The following is a 23,132-nucleotide window of genomic DNA, read 5'->3' as shown; positions in this document are numbered from 1 at the left end:
AACTTATACCACCCCAGGGTGCATCAGTCAGGCTCATGCCCAAAACCTTTGCATCATGCTCACCCTGTTCAGTTTTTGAAAATTGAAAATGGGAAAGATTGCTCACAGGCCTTTAAAAACATTCATTCTATTTTGGGAGCCCTGTGGAGAATCATATGAGAGTGGTAGGAGGGAACAGGAAGACCTGCAAAGCAAAACCCTCCTGGCTGCTGAGAGTAGCTCAGGCTGCCTCTCTGCACAGGATGCTGCTGCTGACTGAAGCCATTCTGCTCCAGGCTCACCAGGATGCGCAGCATTAGGACTCTGGTGCCTTAACTTGCCATTCTTATGAAATTCAGACAAATGAGGTCCTATCCACATCCACTTTGGTCTCTAAGATTTATTTTATCTATTTGAAAGGCAGTGCTACAGTGAGAGAGAGGTCCTCCAGGTCCCCTCTGTGAGTGCAGGAAGCAGGGGGCTGGAGAAGTAGAGCAGCCAGGACTTGCACTGGCACCTGTATGGGAGGCTGGGGCTGTGCGCAGTGGCTTATCCCCTATGCACCAACCCCCAGCTGCAGTCTTTTGTGAGGTCTTTGAACTTGTATTTCTCTTGGACAGTCCAGTCACCAATAGTGGGGTAACACTTTGTGGCACAATTCTTTCAAAGAACAGCAACTACTTTTCAAATCTTTTTAGTAGACACTTAAAATTAAATCTAGTTTTGGTACCATGTGATGTTTTGATACATAAATGCATGTGTAGCATTCAAATCAGGGTAAACATACCTATCTCCTCATTTATCATTTCTATAAGGAAAACACTCAAAATCTTCACATTTTGGAAATATACATTATCATATCATTATCTGTGCAGTAGACCACCAGAAGTTTTTCCTCCTAACTAAAACTATGTAAACCCATTAATCAACCCTTCCCCATCCTTTCCTCCTCTTACTCTGCCAACTTCTGGTAACCATTATTCTACACTCAACTGCTACGATACCAGCTGTTTGATTCCCCATATGACTGAATCCATGCCATATTTGTCTTTCTGAGTCTGGCTTATTTTCACTTAACATAATGACCTCCAGTTAGAGCCAGGTTGGCAGCATCCATATTGATTTTGGTTTTCAGGAGTTAGAGGGGTGTCCTGAAAAAAAAAAAAAAAAAAAAAAGGACCAAATTTCACATCTCACACCAACTGCCTCCTCACACCCAGATCTTAAACCTTCTCTGAGTCCTGATTTCCTCACCTGTAAAGCAAAGATAAGGATTTGAACCTCACACATTTAAAAAGCAGAATGTATATAGACTGCCTCATAAATACTAAATGTGGAGTGTCGGTTCCTTCCCTTTCTTGTTGACTACTGACAGCCCGACCCTTCTGCTCAAAGGGCAAAATAGACTTCCTTGAAATATATTTTCTACCCAGTCGTTCCACTGTCATTGTAAAATAACTGAAAAAGTAGGAACAATAAATAAAAATAAAAATAGAAGCAACAGGAGGGCGGCATTGACTCCACAGACCTTGCTGCCTCTTTGCAGTGTTTTCATTGAACACTAGCATTGATATTGATACTTTTCAGCATAAATCCCAGCCTTTCCCCAAGCGTGGTAGTAATACATCATTTTCCTAAGTAAGAGGATAAAAAGCATTGTTCTACACCCAGACCAAAACGATACCTAAAGGGCATCTGCCTCCTTAAGTTTGTTAGCTGTATTATGTGACACCAGGAGATTGAAGTGAAATGTAGGGGTAAAAATTGTTAGACTACAGTTGTTGAGTTTTATCATCAGTATTTTGTCCCTGATACATTTGGAAAACATATGGAAATTGCTTCCGTTTTTATTTTTCATCCAGATGTTTGCTTTAGGATCAACATCCACAAGCTTAGGGTTCTCACATCAGCGCCGAAGGATTTTCATCTTACACAGATCCACCAGTTTAATCCTCTAGGTGAACACGGTTTGTCCGACTTCAAAGACAGTAACAAAGGGCCACCAGCCATGACCTGAGCCTTTGAGCACTTTTGAGGTGCAACAAGCTATGCGCGCACTAAAAAAAGCTTCTTTGAGCATGGGTTTTATATAAGGCACTTCAGTGTTTCAGTCCAGCCCCGAATCCATTTTATGTGAGTCAGTCCCCTGGGCTGCTCCAAAGGGCAGAAAAGTAAAGAATACCTTTTGGTACCCCAAGTATACATTTAACCTTTTCACTAGTACAGACAAGTACACGTATATTTCTAACTGCAAAGTTACTGCTGCTTTTACCTTGTAGACTTTTTATGAGCCACACGTATGTTTATGTACTAACATCACGTATCTTTAGCTGCTGTCATCAGGAAAATTCAGTGGTATTCAGGAAGTTTCTAGTTTATGAATGGTTAGAATTTTCCCACACAGAATCTATGGTCTGGGAAGGAAGGCTCAAAGCCAGAGTATGAGTTTAACATGGTTTACCTACCAGAGAGACAGTGCTAAGCCTTGAGTGGGCACAGGTATGAGGCAGAGTGGAGTATGCTGTACTTCCCAAGTTCACTTGGCACTGAGACCCTCTTTTGGAGAGCATCTCACAGGGGTGGCATCTGACACATTTTGGGAAAGATTATACCTGATGATCTATGAGCCTATTTTTATTACTTAGAATCTACTATAAATTCAGTTTGTGTTATTTGCAGTTGTAGATGAAAGGCAAATGCCAATAGGACTAGAGCAGAAACGGAATGAGGCTTGTCAAGAAAAAAGCCAGCACATACCCCTAGGTGGGCAACCAAGCCTGCTCTGAATTCCAGCATCTATGCTCTCACTGCCATGAGAGCCGATTTCTATTCATGTCTATACTTGCTAGGCCTGGAACACGCCTCACCCACTGAATAACGAGACATGTCCCAACTCTACCTTGTTGGGTAGAGAGGGAGAAGAAAGGGTGGGAAGGAAAGAAGGGTATGTTCTGAGACTCAGAGTTGTGAGAGTTAAAACACATTCAACTTTCTTCTCCTCCACTCTTCTCAAATGTGTGGTGGGAAATTCCACGCAGATGGGATTAAGTGGGAGAATGGCCCCTATAGGTAAGCAGCAGGTATAACTAAAATAATTTGGATACTATTCTCTTCTACATTTTCTTCACTTCATTCAAGATTTCTCAGTAATTTGAGGTGCCTTTGAAAAGTTCATGGAAATGTGTATTACAAAAAAAAAACTAGGTATGCATTTCAAACATTTTTGTACCAAAATAAAACTTATCTTTTAATTCCATTTTTTCCAAGAATTTTTTGACATTGTGGAGTTGATATAGGTAGATCAGAAAAAAAAATTGATGCAGTCTCTGTGGGAGTATAATATTTGCTTTAAAAAGCAGGGAAGGGAGCCGGCGCCGTGGCTCAATAGGCTAATCCTCCACCTTGCGGCGCCGGCACACCGGGTTCTAGTCCCGGTTGGGGCGCCGGATTCTGTCCCGGTTGCCCCTCTTCCAGGCCAGCTCTCTGCTATGGCCAGGGAGTGCAGTGGAGGATGGCCCAGGTGCTTGGGCCCTGCACCCCATGGGAGACCAGGAAAAGCACCTGGCTCCTGGCTCCTGCCAGGATCAGCGCGGTGCGCCGGCTGCAGCGGCGGCCATTGGAGGGTGAACCAACGGCAAAGGAAGACCTTTCTCTCTGTCTCTCTCTCTCACTGTCCACTCTGCCTGTCAAAAAAAAAAAAAAAAAAAAAAAAAAAAAGCAGGGAAGGACCTCATCCAATAGCTTGAGTTGTTGAAAATTAAAAAAAAAAAAAACTTAAAAGCTGTGACTCTGCTGCTAGACCCTTGCTAATTCTCACTCTGGGAAGAACACATTTGCAGTCTTTGGTATTTTTAACCATGCTTATTTTTCTCTTACTTGCAACTCCCAAATTGTGTCATCTTCAGTGTGTGGCATGTGGTACAGCCGAACCAGGCTCAGGCATACGTAAGAAGCGAAGGCCTTGGAGCCGGTAGGAAGTGCAGGTCGGAAACAGAGCCTCCTCTTCCATGTGCTTTCTTGCCTGATTACGGGCCATGAATGGATCTAAGTGGGAGAGAAATGAAAGCCTGCAGGGAAACGTGGTCAGGGACTGTGTGAGCGCACCATGGTGCCCTGCCACCAGTCAGTACCAAGCAAACCAAGACAAAAGAGAAAGAAACTTCTAGAGTCGAGACCTGCACCAGCTTCTGACTTTGGCTCTGCTACAATTTTCTCAGTCTGTTGAAATTTAAATTCCTGAGCCCTTTCTTAAACACTGAGATGATAGCCATGGAACAGTTTGAGGTTCCTGAAGCCAAGTATTTATGGCTTATGTTGCAAAGGTTGTTCTACAAAGTGGGAACTTGGAGATGCAAAAGTATGTTTGTTGTCGCTGATGACAGTGGACATCCTACAACTACATATAGTACCTGGAAGGAGGTGGTTTCCACTTCTATTTCTCCACCTAAAAATGGCCCTCAGACCATTTGTGCTACTGTGAATATAAATGTCAATTTAAGAAAATGCTAAAGCACAGAGTGCTTAGTATTGAACTGTAACACATTCCCTGGCTGGTCTTTCACGTTGAGAGTGAAAGCCCTCTCCAGCCAGCTGAATTCCATCCGCAAGTCAGCTGCTAGAGATACCCAGGAGCTCCAAAGAGCAGCAAATGGCCCTCACTGAATAAAAAAGTAGCAGTCCTGGTCCTGTGGTCCATCCACACCATCACCCCTCAAAAAGAATTAGTAAATTCACACTGGTAGGGTTCGTTCATCCATAGCTCCTCTCCACTGGCATGAATCACCAAGAATTAACTAAGGCCCCCATAAAGCCAAAGATGAATGTGTATTCAGAGATTAATAGTTTTTCTTTTTTTCTCATGATTGTTACCAGCACCTTAGAGGGAACCCATCTTTTTGTAAAGTTAGAAAACAGGCATTCTGAAAATTTTTCCCAGGTAGACTGCTTGAGGATTTTTATGTATCTAGTCATCCCTCAGTACAGGGTGTGGAGGTACAGAGAGTGGGTGGGATCGATTTCAGGACCTCCCCTATACCAAATTCTGTAGATGTTTGAGTTCTTACATATAAATGATATAAGATTTGTATAGCATCTACATACATCCTATTATATACTTTAAATCATCTCTGGATTACACATGATACAATGTAAATGCTATGTACACAGTTGTTATGCTGAATTGTTAAGGTAATAAGAAAAAAGCCTGTCCATGTTCAGAAAACATGATTTTTCTATTATTTTCTGTCCACGGTTGGGTTGGTTTAACCTACAGGTGCAGAAGGCGTAGATACCAAGGACCAACTGCATTCTTTATAATCCCCTCCTAAATAACTGAAAATCAAGTATCATGTTGAGGGTTGCAGCCCTTAGAATCATCCTTGTCTCAGACTCCAAGTTGGCTGTTCTTAGCTTCACAGTTTGGCAAGAATACCTTTAAGCCTCAGTGTCCTTATTTGTAACATGGAGATCACAACAGCACCCAGCTCCTATGGAATTACAGAGACTGAATGTGGTGACTCGGACCTGTTTCCAGCGCATGGTATTCAGTAAATCTTAGCGCTAAGCACAGGGAGAGTGGCAGTAGGTGTCATGGTAATGCTGGTGCCCTCATAGTCAGACCTGGGTGAGGATTTGCATCCCAGCACTGGGTTTGCAACGTATAGTTTACTGCTGCCAGTGGTCCACATCTGAGGGGAAAAGACAGAGGCCATAGGAAACACATTCCTGCAATTATGGAGGGCCTACCAGGAGTCGGCACAGATCCCTGCTCTTCAGGAGCTCACAGTCAGCTTGGAGAAGCAGCAACAGAAATGAATAGTTTCAATAAAATCATACCTATTCTGTCCTGGAACTGTGCCAGGACCCAGCAGGGCAGGATCCCCCAGACGTGGGACACTTAGCTGGATGTGAACATTTGGTGACTTTGGAGGTGTGACAACTCACTTCGAAAGATGATCTCAGGGCATAAGGTAGGCATCTGTGGTAAGAAAAAAAAAAGTCATTTATACTCATAGTCAGCCCTCTGGTAGCCAAAAGTTTAACCACATCTGGGGATTCAACCACTTGTGGACCAAAAATATTGGAGGGAGTGGGCATTGTGGTTTAGCTGATTAAGCTGCAGCACGGGGCACAGGCAACAGGTATTGCAGAACCTATTTGAGTCCTGGCTACTCCACTTCCAAACCAGCTTCCTGCTGATGGTCCTAGAAGCAGCGAATGTCTCAAGTGCTTGGCCCCCTGCCACCCACACTGGAGATTTGGATGGAGTTTCAAGTTGCTGGGTGCTGTGTAGGCATTTGGGACATAAACCAGTAGATGGAAGCTCTCTACCCATTACTCTGCCTTTCAAGTAGATTAAAATAAGCTTTTTAAAAAAATATTTGAGAAAAAGATTTGTCTGAACTAAATATGCACAGACTTATTTTCCTTCTCATCATTCCCCAAACAATACAGTATAAAGCTATTTCCACAGCATGTTCATTGTATTATGCATAACAAGTAATCTGGAGATGATGGAACGTCTACAGAAGGCTGGGATACTACGCTGTTGTATACGAGGGCCTCGAGCATCTGCAGTTCTGGTATCGTGGGGGTCCTGGATCCACTCCCCTGAAGGTGCCAAGCGATGACTCTGCTGTGTTTACTAAGTCAAGGAAATGGACACCAAAGGGCAAATGAGAAGAGCCTGAACTGGCGAGTGCCCATTTCCAAGGTCCAGCAAGGCAGGTCAAGTTTACTGCAGCTTCAGCTAGGAGCTTTCATTCTTGCAGATCGAGAAGTCGGAATTTGGCAGATCTCTGTCCTCCACACTCCCTCTACAAATCCTCACCAAGTAGCAGGATAAACACTGTTTCCTCTCTGCCTTGGCAGGCCAGTCCCTCTGGGGTGGGTGTGAGAAGCCTGCCAGCAACTGCCTTCAACTGTGGTTCTGTGAGGACAGAGGTGACCATGGCCCACATTCCATGGAGCACCTGGAACGTTACAAGAGAGCAAGTCATGATTTAATGAGCAAGGCCTGACTTCCTGTACTTGGGTGAGACATGGAGTCTCACACCCTGGCAGATACAGTGGCAGAATGTTCCTGGCACCCTTAGAAATCTGGTTTTTAAGAACATTTAATGACATGCAAAAATAGTTCTATAACATTAGGTGAAAAAAGCAACTTATGAAACAGCACATAAAATATTCCAACTTTGTTTTTAAATCCACACATATAAATATTCATATAGCATATAAAAGTATGTGTATAGACACAAATATAAAAAGAAAATACACCAAGATGTTAGCAGTAGCTGTTTCTCCAACAGTGGAATTTTACAGGTGAAACTTGTTTTTTCTTCTTTATTCTCTGTTTAACTATTTTCAAAATTTTCGGCCAGTGCCGCAGCTTAATAGGCTAATTCTCCGCCTGCGGCGCCGGCACACCGGGTTCTAGTCCCGGTCGGGGCGCTGGATTCTGTCCCGGTTGCCCCTCTTCCAGGCCAGCTCTCTGCTATGGCCCAGGAGTGCAGTGGAGGATGGCCCAAGTCATTGGGCCCTGCACCCGCATGGGAAACCAGGAGAAGCACCTGGCTCCTGGCTTTGGATCAGCGCGATGTGCTGGCTGCAGTACGCCAGCCGCGGCGGCCATTGGAGGGTGAACCAACGGAAGGAATACCTTTTTCTCTGTCTCTTTCTCTCACTGTCTAACTCTGCCTGTCAAAAAAAATTTTTTTCTACAAGTACTCCTGTTATATTTAGTGTGAAGAAAATATTTTCATAACTCTTTGAATTAGCAGAAATTATCCGTAAAGAAGCAGTGTGCATTTTGGACAGTTGATATCAGTCCTATCCTAGATAGGCTTGTTAGCAGAATTCCTGATATTTATTTTGAAATGCTGAAGACCTGTGGTTGGACAATATTTACATCTCTAATCTATTAAGATTACTTTCTGGCTGCTACTTGAGAGAACTGACTATGGGCAGAACTAAAGAGATGTCAATTCTGTGCTTATGCCTGGAATGTTCTCCAAGCTATCTTTGCCTCAGGACATGGGTGAAGCAAGTTGTAGATGAGGCTTACCCCAGGTCTTAGAAAAACAAAAAGTAGAAGCAGAGTACAGCCTGCAAAGAAATGGGGTCCTTCTCCCTGGAGATCCCATCCAAGACTTAGATTGAGAAACACTTTCCTTTGGCCAGCGCCGTGGCTCACTAGGCTAATCCTCCGCCTAGCGGCACCGGCACACCGGGTTCTAGTCCCGGTCGGGGCGCCGGATTCTGTCCCGGTTGCCCCTCTTCCAGGCCAGCCCTCTGCTGTGGCCAGGGAGTGCAGTGGAGGATGGCCCAAGGACCCCATGGGCGACCAGGATAAGTACCTGGCTCCTGCCATCGGATCAGCACAGTGCGCCGGCTGCAGCGCGGCGGCCATTGGAGGGTGAACCAACGGCAAAAGGAAGACCTTTCTCTCTGTCTCTCTCTCTCACTTTCTACTCTGCCTGTCAAAAAAAAAAAAAAAAGAGAGAGAGAAACACTTTCCTCTAAAACCCTGCTCACCTTTGCTTCACTGAGAGAGAAGGCAGAATGGAGGAATCGGCCCTGGCCATGGACACTCACCCTTACCTTATCCTTACGATGCAAGGCCCCTTATCTCAGGTACCTCTGAGGCGACTTCCTTGCTGCAATTCATCTAACAAGCTTAACGTAACAAGCGATACTTCATATATTCTGAGCCAGATTCATGCAAAACCAGATGAGACTAGCACCTGCCAGGAGCTCAGCCATCCGGGGAGTCAGACCTATAAAGAGAAAATCTGGACAAAAGCCACGAGAGTCAGTAGAGCTATGACCACCTTACTGAGCCTGGGGAGACACAGACAGGAAAGGAATTCAGAGACGGCTCTTCAAGGAATCGATGCCTCAGGTTTGTCTTCTAGGCTGAGAGTCATTCGTGCAAAGGTGGGAGAAGGGCAAAGGATATCTTACAAAGAAAATGAGTTGTTTTATAACAGACAACTGCTTGGCCAATTAGAATAGCTAAGCCAGCCTCTTTCTTAGGCACTGCCTCCTGAAGCACTAGCAGGTGGACTGCTGACCCCTGCAGTCAGGCCTCTGGGCAATGGGCTGCCCTTTCACCTGGCTTCAACTGTGCATGAATCGCAAAGATGAATGTGTAGTTGAGTAAAAGACAACAGCTTCCAATCAGAATCCTGGACTGTCAGGTGGAAGGGACAAGGGGTTCCCTGGGCCAGACTAGCTTCTCAGGGCTGTCCCTTCGGGGCAGTGGTGGGTGATGGAAGGCTTTGCCTATGGCCTCTGCTCACCAACACTGGCTTCTCCACACTGGGCTCTGTGCAAACTCAGTGCTTTCCTTGAATGTGTCCAGATCTATGCCTTCTTCACAACATAATGAACCTCTGCTGACCCCTGGAGGCCAAAGAACAGCCAAGTCTGGGCCTGTAGGTTTCTGATGCTTCAATTCTAGCAGTAGAAAATGGGGCTTTTGTGTCCATAATGCAGCGTTGCTGGAGAGGTCAGAAGGCCCACTGTGAAGCACAGTCTCACAGCCTGGGCTCAGAGGGCCACCTCCCCTGGGCTGTCTCCTCCCCTCTCACTCACTTCCCTAAGACCACATGCACCAGGCCAGCACCGCGGCTCACTAGGCTAATCCTCCGCCTAGCGGCGTCACCACACCGGGTTCTAGTCCCGGTCGGGGCGCCAGATTCTGTCCCGGTTGCCCCTCTTCCAGGCCAGCTCTCTGCTGTGGACCAGGAGTGCAGTGGAGGATGGCCCAAGTCCTTGGGCCCTGCACCCCATGGGAGACCAGGAGGAAGCACCTGGCTCCTGCCTTCGGATAGGCGCGGTGCGCCGGCCGCAGCGGCCATTGGAGGGTGAACCAATGGCAAAAGAAAGACCTTTCTCTCTGTATCTCTCTCTCCTTGTCCACTCTGCCTGTCCAAAAAAAAAAAAAAAAAAAACATGCACCAGATGACGGGGAGACTTGGGGCTGCATTGGGCCTACCTTGTCAACCACACTGGCAGTAATGGTTGAAGAAAGTAAGCCCTGGAGCAATAACATCTGCTCATTTGAATTTGAAAATAGCAGCTCTTCCTCTAACCTGAAACCTCAAAACCTCTCTACTCCAAGTCCAGAGAGCTGAGCACATAGGGACCCAAGCTGGCACAGGGAGCCAGCCTCGTCAGGCTGCAAGAAGAGATCAGCTTCCAGGAGCTCGATGGAAATGGAAGGGGACAGTAGGAAGTCGATTCTTCACCATGTTCCATGTCCAGGGATAATGGTGAGAAGGCTGTAGGAGCAGCAACACAGCAACTCACACGAGGTGTCGCTTCCCGCATCCCAGGAACGGGGCTCGGAGCCACCTTGGAGAGCAAGAAAGGGAGACTGATTAACTTGGCCGAGTTCACATAGCTAGAAAGTGGCAGAGCCAAGATCCAAACCCAGACCCGGCCTCAGTGAGCCCATATGGGATGCCCCTGGGCTGTCTGCCTTCAGTGTTTCCCAGAGGCTACCAGTAATGCCTGCCCTGCACTTTCATTGAGGGACCCTCTAGGAAACCATCTCGTGTTCTAGAGACTTACAGTGTGGAGAAGAGACTCGTACACAGTATCTCTAGTGAGACCCAGGACAAAACTTTCAGATGTCAGTGTCTCTGAGGCTTTGTTTTCTGAGAGGAAAAAGCATACTTCTCCTGCAAGGAAATAAGCAGCATATAATTATCCTATTTCCCTTTTTGCCTTGACCTCCAGGAAACTCAGGCTCAGCCCTAAAAACAATAGAGAACTCTCTGGTCTGCATATTGATGCTGTAACTTTCCCCCTGGTGTACGCCTTCCGTTTAGTCTGTGTTGTCCTGATTCAGCTGTGTATCTGTGTGTTCTCACATATCCTACCTATCCATGTCAGCTGCCTTAAATCCTGCGTAGAACGGGGCATGGGGTAAATAGTCTCCAAATGTTCACTTAAATAGCTGCCTAGAATTCCACTGCATGGAACTACGTAGTATACGTAAGTCCCCATTAATGAAAATGTTATACACTATACTGAATATTCTTGCATATACGCCATTGAGCCTGAAAGATTTCCAAACCACGAATGGAAAAGCCCTGATGATGTGCCAGGTCGGTATGATAACCTGAGTGGCCTGAACTCTTCCTAGGGGACAGGAGGCCCACACTCTGATGCAGTCTAATACCCGATGGAGCAGTGTGCTGGGTAGGTTACCCTCAGTGACTGGCATACAGGGGACAATGGGGGACACCTCTTGGCCTCTTCATGAGCCTCCATTGGAAAGAACAAGAGACTTGACAGATGCTCTCACAACCCTGTGTCACTCGATGAGCTCGTCCCCACACCACAGGCCGGGCACAGAGGAGCCCATGGCAAATCCGGCTAGCCCTCCTGCTCCGGAAGCTTGCCTCTTCAGGTTCCTCTACTGAGGCTTGGTCCACAGATCTCAGTGCCTGGCAAAGAGAAGGGAAGGGGACCCATCACAACATCTGGGTTCAAATCCCAGCCCAGCTAGGTGTTGGCTTCATTAGAAAGTTACGTGATTGCACGTATTTACTCCTTTTTTTCATATGAGAGAATAAGTAAGACTAGACCTACCTAATAGAGGTGCAATTGAGATTAAATGGGATAGTTCACATAGAGCACTTAGCATAGTATACTGCACAGAGATTATAAATGTTGGCCAGTATTGACATTAGGCTAGCTATTAGTCGTGATTCTCAGGACCATCCAGTAATGTGATATTAAAAAGGATTTTTAATCCCCACTGCAAATCAGTGTCATCACTGATCAGGGTAATCACCCTCCCCATGCTCACAGATACACACATGTGTGCTGTCTTTCATTGGTTGGCTCGGGAAGGTAGGAAGTACTTACAGAAGACCAGCACGCTACCGAGGCAGGAGCCAAGACAGGGTCTGGGTTACGGCACTTGAGAGGTGTGAGGAATGAGCGCACAGCTAGCCAAGGTTGACTTCATGCTCAGGGAAGCAGTCACTGGAGCTGAAGCATGACTGTGCCGACTCGAAGGGATGCTCCAGCTCTGTGGCTGCAGCTGGCAGATGTGACCCTGTCACCAGCGTGGGTCACAGTCATCTGCTTCCCCACGCAAGGGCCGGGGCTAGGAATGTTCCTGCGTGCTCAGTACTGCTCCTCTCGCTCACACTGCTGGCCCAGGGTGCTCCAGTCATGTGCCGGGAGACAAACTGTCCCAAAACATAGGGCACACAACAGCCTCCATTTCATTACACTCCTAACTCAGAGTCCGGGGTGAGGCTGGGTACGGCAGTGCTGTTCCCGGCTTGAGAACCCCTGGGGCCATCTGCCCAGAGCTCCCAGGTCCAGAAGGCTCCTTCACTCCCTACCTGGGGCCTCTCACCATGCCAGGCTCAGACAGCTTCATAGTCTGGTGATCTCCGCGTGGCCAGACCTCTCCACCAGGACTGATTCTCCCAAGGCAGTGTCTCCAGAGGTCCAGACTCCTCACAGTCTGTATTTACAGTCTTTATGTTAACATTAATACATGTAATATTGTTATTAATATGTAAATGACTTACATTTCGCTGTTATTGGCAGCCTTGTCCCAGTAGAGCTCTTTGCTCTCATAAGAACTCTCCTCCCGTTTTAAGTCGTGGGGCTGCTCTTTAGAGAGGCAGGAGAAATGGCCGTGCACACAGGGCTTCTCCTCCATCCAAACGTGTGTCCTCAGGCTCCATCAATGAGTGCCTCGTCCCCGCAGCAGCCCTGGGATGCTGGGAAGGTAACAGGGTAGGCGTGCCTCCGTGCCCAGGGGCCCTCCCTGACTTGCAGGTTGACACTTCAGACACAAAGGCTTCAGCAGAGAGGGAGGGAACAATGCCCAATGCCCTTTCCATATGGAATCACAAAAGAACACTGTAAAGCAGTCAAAAATAAAACCAAATTAGACGTCAAAGAGAATGCAGGCCAAACCAGGGGAGGCCGTTTGGCAGGAAATCTTAGTTCCCAAGGCTGCCTGTGTGTCGACTTTGAGCAGTTTTCTAATACGGAACTAATTAAAAATGAGAGGGCAGAACTTGTCTCCTGTTACCTTTCAAAAGCTTTCGGCTCCCCGTAATAGTCATGTGAAAAGTCTCACTTGCTCAAGTGAGCATCTCTGACTTTTATTTGAAAACACCGGAGCTTTAAGGAGATCTCACGTTCAGGAACTTGTTTTTAGATTGATAAAGAAATTCACACTCAGGGAGCCTCACTGTTCCAGCGTCTGAAGCTGCGTATTAAGGAATCCCTGTATCACTTTTCCACCAGTCCAGTGCCAGCCCAGAGCACGGGGTGTCTGCTGCATGTCCCTAACAGGTGGCCATTCGCCCTCTTCTGCAGTAGTGGGGAGCGGGATCAAGAGCCCTCGACCTCATTCTGAGCCCACAGAGGTCGGGACCCCCACCCACCTTCCCGAGGGACCCATGCAAGCCCGGAGCAGCAGAGCCGAAGCAAAGTGAGTGCTGTGCTGCGTGTAGGCAGTGGAGAGGCTCGGCCTCCTCGCGCAGGGACGGTCAGAGCTGTCTCTCGGCCTCCTCCGCTATCATTTGTTGATGTGTTACTAATTTACCGCCTGACTCATTCTGCGAGGCAAACACAGGCTCGGTGCTCATGGCCAGGAAGTGCTCTGCTTGCTGTGCACGGGGCAGGGTCTCCAACAAGCAGCTGTCTGCCTCCCAGGCCATCGTTTCCTAACAGGGAGCCCAAAGGGAGCAGGAGCATCCTCCGTCAAACCAACCCTCGAGCTCAGAGAGTGTTCCCCACTAAGGCAGTTACCATGGACCTGGCATCGATCTGAAACCTGACCAGTCCAGAACTCCCGGGCCTCCTTGGAAGGACATCGTGCATCTCCCTGTCCATCCTCGTCCTGTGACACCTGTCTCAGACACTTCTGCCCAGAAACCAGGGACTTGACTCCCACATGCTTAGGCATGAGGAAGGCGTGTTTGCAATGTCCACAGAAGCAGAAGCACTGTTTTTTTTTTTTCTTTTAAAGATTGATCAATTGATGGATGTGAAAGGCAGCTCTACAGGGGCCGATGCTGTCGAGTAGCAGGTAAAGCTGCCACCTGCAGTGCCAGCATCCCATATGGGCACCGGTTCAAGTCCCTGCCACTCCACTTCTGATCCAGCTCCCTGCTAATGTGCCTGGGAAAGCAGCAGAAGATGGCCCAAGTCCTTGGGCCTCTGCACCTAGGTGGGAGACCTGGAGGAGGCTCCTGGCTCCCAGCTACAGATCAGCCCAGCTCCAGCCGTGTGGCCATTTGGGGAGTGAAGCAGTGGATGAAAGACCCCTCTTTCTGCCCCTCTATAAATATTCCTTTCAAATAAATAAGTAAATCTTAAAAAAAAAAAAAAAAAAGCCAGGGCTACAAAGAGAAAGAAAGATCTTCCACTTGCTGGTTCACTCCCCAAATGGCTACACAGTCAGGTCTGGGTGAGGCAGAAGCCAGGAGCTCCATCCTGGTCTCCTGCATGGGCACACGCACTTGGGCCATTATCTGCTGCCTTTCCACTTAGGGAGCTGGATCGGAGGCAGAGCAGTCAGGACTCAAACCAGCACTCTGATATGAGAGGCTGGCATCACAAGCAGTGGCTTAACCTGCTGCACCACAAGGCCAGCCCCCAGAACGGGCCATTTCTGTGTCCTTGAGCAAACCAAGACTAAATGTACCAGGGACAGGCTCTAGAATGCAGACTGGTGACAGACTGTGCTGCTCCTGGCTGGTGCAGTGACCTGAGAACATCCTCTGTGGCCAGCATGGGTCACTTCCAGGATACACTGTGACCTCATGAAGTCCCAGTGCAGAAAGACCCTGCGTCCCCAGTAAGTGGAGACGGGAGCCGTTCTTGGAGGCAGAAATGGAAGATCCAACCTCTCTGGAGAAGAGAGGAGAAGAAAACCTTGTGAGAAGGGCCAGAGAAAAGATCTTTTCTCCAGGTGCTACGTGGCAAGGCGCTCTGGCCTACAGCCTCCTGTCTGTTGCTGATTTGATGATAAAATAGAGAGTGGACCCACAGGGAGAGCAGAAGCCTCCAGAAAGAGCCAGATAATTGGCTCTGTCTGAGCCCTGTTTGCATGCGCGCCGCCCTGACTGTGAGACTCCACAAGCATGACTAATGCCTCTCCCCTCAGCTTAAATTAGATTTTGATTGTGTTTCATAGATGTTCACTGAATCCCAGATGTTTGAGGTAAAAAGACCCAGGCTTGTCAGGCACACCTCCCATGGTGTGTGTGGGATGTCCTGGCAGGCAGGGCAGGCTCCAAGGACTGCACTGAAATGCCACCGGTAACCCCTTCCAGTCCACAGCCCTGGGAGCACAAGGCAGATCTGCACAGAGCAGGCTTCCGGGGCCAGCGGGCTGTGTGTGGGCCCTCGTCCCCAGGAGGTTCATGGCTGTCGGCAGGTATGCTGTGCCAGCAACCAGCGCCTCAGGCAGACCCTCAGCTGGTCTTGGAGTGTCCTGTTCCTCATAGACACCCACCGAATCACTGCTACCTTGGGTGGAGGAGTTCAAGGCCCCGGCTGGTCCACCTCCCGTGGTATTCCTCTCACATACTACCAGTTCTGACTTGCAGAATGCCCGTAGTAAAGACGTTCTCATTCTTCTTGCAGAATTTAGCTTATGAAATCATCCTGACACTTGGACAGGCATTTGAAGTCGCTTACCAGCTAGCACTACAAGCAAGAAAAGGAGGCCATTCCTCCACACTTCCAGAAAGCTTTGAAAACAAACCCTCCAAGCCCATCCCCAAGCCCCGCGTCAGCATTCGCAAGTCGGTGGTAAGTAGAAACCTCAGATGGGAGGGAAGGGGTAGGGGTGCTGGGTGTGGGTACCACTTAGACTCCAGGGTCTCCCCTGCCTCCTCCTTCCTCTTGGCCTCCTCCTGGCAGGTGTCAGTACTGTCTCAGGTTCCTGCAAAATCTTAGGGAGCAAGTCTACGAACTGGGAGGCTTCAGGGAAAAGTCCACTCCTCTGTCACCTGCAGGGACCAAGAGGGGTGCCAGGTGCTGCCACTGCCATTCCTAGTGAATCTGACCTGAAGGCCCAGGAAGGCTCCAGTGCAGTGCCCTGAGGCTTCAGTTGCCATCGCCAAGGGGGCAGAACCTCTACCCAGTACCCCCCAGCTCCCGGTGCTCTCCCTGGAACCCCAGAACTCCAGTCCATGTTGAATTTAGCAGATACCTGAAACTCCGTATGTCCAGAACAGGGAGCTTACCCTGCCCTCAGTAGCCTCTTCCTCCATATATTCCCAAGCTCAGTAAAGGGCACAGCTGTTCACTGTGAGGCGTGTACCAAGAATCCCCCACCCCACCTCTAGATCCAGCCCACGAGCAAGTCACGTCCACCCACTCTGCCCTAAAACAAGTGTCCCTTCTGCCGCCCCTGGCGCTGTGCTAGTCTAGGCTACTTCCTCCCACCCAGCCTCCTCTGTGCACTCCTGACTCCCTCCACACACAGATGTCAGACCACAGCACCCGCTGGGCCCAGACACCTTGAACCTAACTTCCCACCACGCTTCTCTTGGGAGCACAGGCCCTCCCTCTCCTAGAATATACCAGGCTCCCTCTGAGCTGAGGCCTTAGTGCCACCTGCTCCAGCCACCTGGAGTCTCCTGCCCTGACTTCTGCAGGACTTGACCCTATCTTGTCAACTTGACTGCATGGGGAGGGTATTCCTGACACCCAGTCACACTTAAGCATGTCACCTGCTTGTAACCACCTAGCATTTATTAATGGAGATGTGTTATCTTGTCACTTACTTGCTCGTCAGTCTCTTGTACACTGAGATCTCAGACCAGACCCATCACAGGTGCTCAGTGAATGTCTGTAGATAAAGAAATGAGAACCTGTGGATGGGTTTAACACATTCAGCTTTAAGAATGATTAGGCAAGAATCTTCAGAATGTTGTGGGGGTTACCTGTCAGACTACTATATTCATTCTTTTGTGGGCTGGATAGATCTGTTCACAGCAGATGCCTGCTTGTGGCTTGCCTCTGACCTCCATAGACTTCTTCCAGAAAAGCATAAAGGGTTGGTTGCCATAGGGCTTACAGAATGTTCTAGACACCTTCGCTGGGATATAGGAAAACGGACAATAAATAACACTGGTGTTCTTTACCAGCCTCAAGATCCATCCCATTCAACTGGCATCCAAATTCCATTTATTAAGAAATAACACCCTTAGAAGAGATGTATAATTTGGGACATGCTCAAGCTGACTTGCCCCAAATGGTAGAGTTAAAAACATACCAGGGGATTCCAATTCAATCCCATCAAGGTGGCATGTACCAATGCCATCTCACTATTCCAAGTGATCAATTTCAGTTCACAATTGATCATAATGAAAGGACTAAGAGTCAAAGGGAGCACATAAACAAGTCTAGTACCTGCTAACACTAACCGATGGAATAAATAAAGGGGAGAGTGATCCAACATGGGAAGTGAGATACTCAGCAGACTCATAGAATGGCGGATGTCCTAAATAGCACTCTGGCCTCAGAATCAGCCCTAAAGGCATTCGGAGCTGGCTGAAAAGCCCATGAGAGTATTTCAGGCATGGAAAGCCAAGACACTCTGGCAAAAAGATCTCTGCGAGTGAGATCCCAGTGGAAAGAACAGGTCTTCAAAGAAGGAGGTACCTTTCTCTGAAGGGAGGAGTGAACCTCCACTTTGACTATGACCTTGTCTAAACAAGATAAGAATCAGAGAACTCAGAGGGCTTCCATAGCCTTGGAAACTCATGACTGGAGCATAGGGAGACTACTGATGCCATAGACAGGAGTGTCAATTGGTAAAGTCAACAACAGGAGTCACTGTGCACTTACTCCTCATGTAGGATCTCTGTCCTTAATGTGCTGTACATTGAGACTTAATGCTATAATGAGTATTCAAACAGTATATTTCACTTTGTGTTTCTATGGGGGTACAAACTGTTGAAATCTTTACTTAATGTATACTAAACTGATCTTCTGTAAAAAAAAAAAAAAGAAGAAATTATCAATCCCCAACTTGACTCTCACTGGGATTAAACATGACAATAGGTCTGATCTGATTTCATCTTCATTTAAAAAAAAATCATCTATTATTTTTCACTTTATGTTTCTGTGTGAGAGCAAACTGTTGAAATCCTTACTTAATGTATACTAAGCTGATCTTCTGTATATTAAGATAATCGAAAATGAATCTTGATGTGAATGGAAGGGGAGAGGGAGTGGGAAAGGGGAGGGTAGTGGGTGGGAGGGACGGTATGTGGGGGAAGCCATTGTAATCCATAAATCGTACTTTGGAAATTTATATTCATTAAATAAAAGTTAAAAAAAAAAAAAGAAATAACACCCTTAGAGAGACACAGTCAGAACATGGAAGAAAGCAGCCCACGGCATGGACCCCAGAGCTCACAGGGCAAGAGGAGTGAGGGGGGCCTCCGCTCCACCCCTGACCTCTGTGTCCCTGTGCAGAGCAGGCAGCCTGACATGGCAACAGCACAGGATGAAGCGAGCAGTGTGGGGAAGGTCCGGCCCCAGCCCTCTGGCAGAACTCAACCCTTGCCCCGGCAGTAGCTGATGACCTTGTATGCATGAAGACTAAGGCATTTTAGAACACAGTGGGGTTAGGTTCAAGACCGCCTGATAGGCCCCTTCACTCTCAACTGTCTCCCCTTCTGGGAACCGACACGAGCCCCAGCATGGGCACTTCCCTTCCCTCGGGCACCCCAGAGTTGCTGTGCCAGCTCCCTCCATGCCCTCCTCCTGCTTTCCCAAGCTGACACTTGCTGATTCTTCCGTTCCATTTAAACATCCCCGCATCCTTTTAATAATGTTTATTCAACAGTACTCAGTCCGTGGCTGTGAGTTACTAGGTTGCCAGGAGCTTTTCTAAGTTCTGGGGGAAACAACAGGGACCAAAATAGACAAAGGCCACCTTCATGAGTGTCCACTGCAGTGGAAGATGAACAGATACAATGTACATGGTGCCAGGCATCATGAAGAATGAAGTGAAAGCAGAAGGCAGGAAAGCCAAGGGACCGTTTTATATGGGGTAAAAAGTAAGGCTTCTAGGAGAGGAGGTGGTGTTGGAGCTGGGGCTTGAATGGCATTGGGGCATAAGCATGCGGGTGGGTACCTGGAGAAGAGCTGGAATCAGAGCCAGTGATGTGGGCAGAGTCCCTAGGAATGGGCCAGGGTGCAGGGAACAGCAGGGAAACTGGCATACCGCAGCCAAGAGGGCAGGCGGCAGGGCCGAGTTAGGACTCTGTTCCAGCTGTGATGGAAACACTGGGGGTGACAGCTACAGCATGGCAGGGCTTGGCTTCCTGGTGTGGTCTTTCTGGGCCCTACAGGGCAAGGGCTGTGTCTCATTCACAGTCACCCTTCCAGTGCCTTACACAGCAAGGGTTTAGCATAGCTGTTAAGCCACTGCTTAAGATGCTCACATCCTGAGTGGGAGTGCTCGGTTCAAGTCCCAGCCCTGCTTTCAATCCAGCTTCCTGCTAATGTCACGGTGGGGGGGGGCAGCAGGTGATGGCTCAGGTACTTGGGTCCCTGCCATCCCTCTGGGAGACGTGGATTGAGTGCCCATCTCCTGGCTTTGGCTTGGACCTGCTCTGGCTGTTGTGGCATTTGGGGAATGAACCAGTGGATGGAAGCTCTATGTCTTCCACTTAAATAAATTCTTTAAGAATTTATCTATTTATTTGAAAGGCAGGGTTACGGACAGTGGGAGAGACAGAGATCTTCCATCCACTGGTTCGTTCCCCAGATGGCTGCAATGGCCAGAGCTGGGCCAATCCGAAGCCAGGAATTTCTTCTGGGTCTCCCATGAGGATGCAGGAGCCCAAGCATTTGGGCCATCTTCCACTGCTTTCCCAGGCACATTAGCAGGGAACTGGATCAGAAGTGGAGCAGCTGGGACTCAAACAGGCACCCATACGGGATGCTGGTACCCCAGGTGGAGGCTTACCCCACTATGCCACAGCACCAGCCCCTAAATGAATTTTTAAAACATATGCCATGATGTGTGCTAAGGAACCTATCAGAGGGAGCCTTCTGCATGGGGCCTGGGTGGGTGGGAGTTCACAAGGGTCCCAGTGGTTCCAACTACCAGATAACAGGAATTAGCCTTTCTGTTTTCAAGCAGATCGACCCGTCTGAGCAAAAGACTCTGGCCAATCTGCCGTGGATTGTGGAGCCAGGGCAAGAAGCCAAGAGGGGAATTAATACCAAGTATGAAACCACGATTTTCTGATACTCACCGTGCTCCCGTCCTCGCGGTGCCTTGCTCACCAAGCCGTCCCGGAGCAGGCTCTCCCTCGCCTCCGTTTCCACCCTGCCCGGGAGGAAGACTGCTCTGCCAGTGTGGCCTTGTCATGGGCGAAAGGCCGCTGGCCATTCCTGGGGAAGTTCTTTCTGCACCAGTGACGGAAAACGCAACCAAGACTCTCCGGCCGCCACCCTGGAGAGGTGGGAGTTGAGATGGGTTCCCTGGCGCCGGGCTCCCCTCCTCGCCACCTCCCGAGGTATTTCCAGAGACTCCACCCCAATACTTGCTTTGATTTGGGGATAATACCTTTAAAAAAAAAGTTAAGGGGATCTCTAATACTGCCTAAAAGAATACTAATCGAGAGTTTAGCGTACACTGTCAGCAGCTTGAAAGGTAAAATCAGAACAGAACTACCCCATAAAGCATCTGTAAAATCATTGCATCACAGACTATGGTTTAATGCAAATGACGACAGAAACGACCCCCTATGATTGCCAGGAAATTCCGTTTCCCAATTTCTATATTTGTGGCTTTTATATGTAATCAACTATGTCAGATAAAGAGAACCTTTAAATCTAATGATTGAGTCAAGATTTAAGAATGATTTAAAACAGAGGAATTTATTATGCACAGAAAAATGTGTCTTGTATTACATATTTTTATTAAAAGAATGTATCATTAATGCATTGATAAGAAAACTAGTTAGTTGTGAGGGATGTTTCTGGTTTCAGTTCAAATAACTAAATTTCTACTGCTACAACCAAGCGGACAGGCTCGGGTGTGGCAAATCCTGGTGACGCCACCAGAGCAGGAGAAGCGGGCAGGCAGACTGGCCTGGAACCGGAAGTGCTGACGCAGCCGTAGCTGCCAGGATGGTTTTTTAAATCTTCAGTGTTTTAAAGAACATGTTCAAAAAATAATCTAGGGCTCCTGCTGTCAAGATTTCTGTCATGGAAACCTTGCTTGAGAAAGGTGTTAATAAAATTCTATTGCAAAAATTTTTTTTCTAGAAAAAAACAAATACAAAAAAAAAAAAGAAATTCCAAAGTAATAAAATTTTTCTTGAAACAAACAAAAAAAGATGTTTGCTTACTATTTGATTAAATAAAATTTACTTACATTTCTTTAAGGTATTTTAATTTTTTTAATGTCTCTGTGGAGTATTTGTATGATACCATAATGTATATTTATGTAGAATCAAATTATATAAACAATACCAATATCATTATAGAGAAAAATAACATTTTAATGTATATTGTTCTAACCAATCACATTGTGAATCATTTTGAAATTCATTATAGCGATATTGATAAATTGTGGAATTGTCTTAATGTTTTTTTATTAACCAATATTATTTTAAACCTGAGATTATCAGTTACATTCATCAGTTGGTGAGTTTTGGAGGAAAATAACTAAATTTTATTTCAAACTGACAAATGTATATGGTTTTAGTTCAGTGTTGGAAAATTTTAATACAATATTAAATTACTTGAACTGAACAGTTCCTTGTATATATTTTGCCTATTCACTGTTGATATGTATGTAGTAAATGGAGAGGAAAATAACACTAAAATATGGTACCAAAAGGAGACTGTATAGGAGCAAAGTCAATAGCAGCTTTGCTGAAGCAGAAGCATATGTGTAAATAAGCTTGGGCTTCCAGTTATAAATTTTGTAATTTTGTCATTATTTATATCCTATAAAAAAGCACACAAAATAAAACCGAAGTTGTAGCCACCGGTGCTTGGCATCGTTCTATGAGCACGTCCCCATTCCACACAGAGCAGAACCAAAGCTCTGGCCTTCTCAGTATCCACAGTGAAAGGGATTTTCACAATTAGCAAAATCGTTGAGAAAATGTACTCATTTCCAAGTCCAACCAGTCTCTTAGAAAGATACTCTGAAGTTTGAATTTCAGCCGAAAGTCCCCATTACCTTTGTTTACAGATCAAAGGAGGTTGTAAAGGAGGAACTGCCAAACTAGAACTTTGGAAAAGAGAAATGACAACCAAACTGGATCACTTTTGGAGGATGATACAGCATGCGTGTTTGGAAAAACGTTACACAGCCAGTCCTTTCCTTGTCCTACAGCAGTGTGCCAGCTGTCAGGCGAGCGGCAGGGGCCACAGATAGAACCCGCTGGGTTCTACGCTCAGTGACACGCAGTAGCAAGACATTCTGAGGCCTTGGGGAGTCGATCTGCTGTTCCAAGTCTGTTACTCTCAGAGCAATCCTGGGGTGCTCCCCACCTGACATGGAGGCCCAGGGTTTTGAACCCCCAAGAGTTCAGACCAGCCCGAGCCAGACAGGTTTCCAGAAGCTCTGGGCTGGGTTTTAGAGCAATGCTTCGACTAAGCTACTGTGGCCCCTTTTTTCCTTTTTGACCAAAAGGGGTCAATAATCCTCTTCTTCCCTCTGCAGATTGAACATGGTCCCAGCACAAAGCACACATTCCAATCAGGATAATTTAAGGATTTAATAGACTTTGCAAAGGTTTTGGCAGCCCTATAAAGGAAACCAGCGGGATGGGATGGTACCTCTGGGCTGGTCATGGCCCAAGGGAGAATGAGAAGAAGGTTGGGGGTGGGGGGAGGAGGCTGCCCAGGTTGGAGGACGTAGCCAACTGCAGTGACCCCCAAGAGAAGGAGCTGAGGATTAAAGATCCTGATCTTGCTCTCCACCTGCACCCCGCATGACCTGAAGCCACAGGGTCTGCAGAGCAGGGAGGAGCAAGGAGTAGGCCTGGAGGGACAAAAAGGAGAAAGCCAGCCCAGCCACTGATGGAGAGGTTTGCAGCTCATTTTCTTTAGGGGAAAATTTGACAAATTCTAAATGCAATAAACATGGGATGGGAGGTTCTTGAATA

General features: G+C 47.4%; 1 protein-coding gene across 25 annotated transcripts in view; it reads left to right on the top strand.

The window, feature by feature from the left end:
- Window positions 1-22,003, top strand: part of ANKS1B (ankyrin repeat and sterile alpha motif domain containing 1B) — a 1,209,513-nt gene extending 1,187,510 nt beyond the window's left edge. For 17 of the 25 annotated variants that reach the window (XM_089308835.1, XM_089308834.1, XM_089308833.1 and 14 more), the window contains 2 exons: window positions 15,619-15,786; window positions 20,141-22,003. In XM_089308835.1, coding sequence (XP_089164961.1) covers window positions 15,619-15,786; window positions 20,141-20,251 — 279 coding nt within the window. In that variant the 3' untranslated portion in view covers window positions 20,252-22,003. Of the gene's footprint in view, window positions 1-15,618; window positions 15,787-20,124 lie in introns of all 25 variants that reach the window. The other 8 variants (XM_089308838.1, XM_089308831.1, XM_089308843.1 and 5 more) reach the window with 2 other exon arrangements.
- The last annotated feature ends 1,129 nt before the right edge of the window (window positions 22,004-23,132 follow it).

This window comes from Oryctolagus cuniculus, chromosome 11 (genome assembly GCF_051225735.1).
Source record: "Oryctolagus cuniculus isolate XC-2025 breed Fujian yellow rabbit chromosome 11, ASM5122573v1, whole genome shotgun sequence".
Taxonomy (NCBI): domain Eukaryota; kingdom Metazoa; phylum Chordata; class Mammalia; order Lagomorpha; family Leporidae; genus Oryctolagus; species Oryctolagus cuniculus.
The sequence above is the reverse complement of the archived record's forward strand: the minus strand, read 5'-3'. Positions and strand labels throughout refer to the sequence as shown.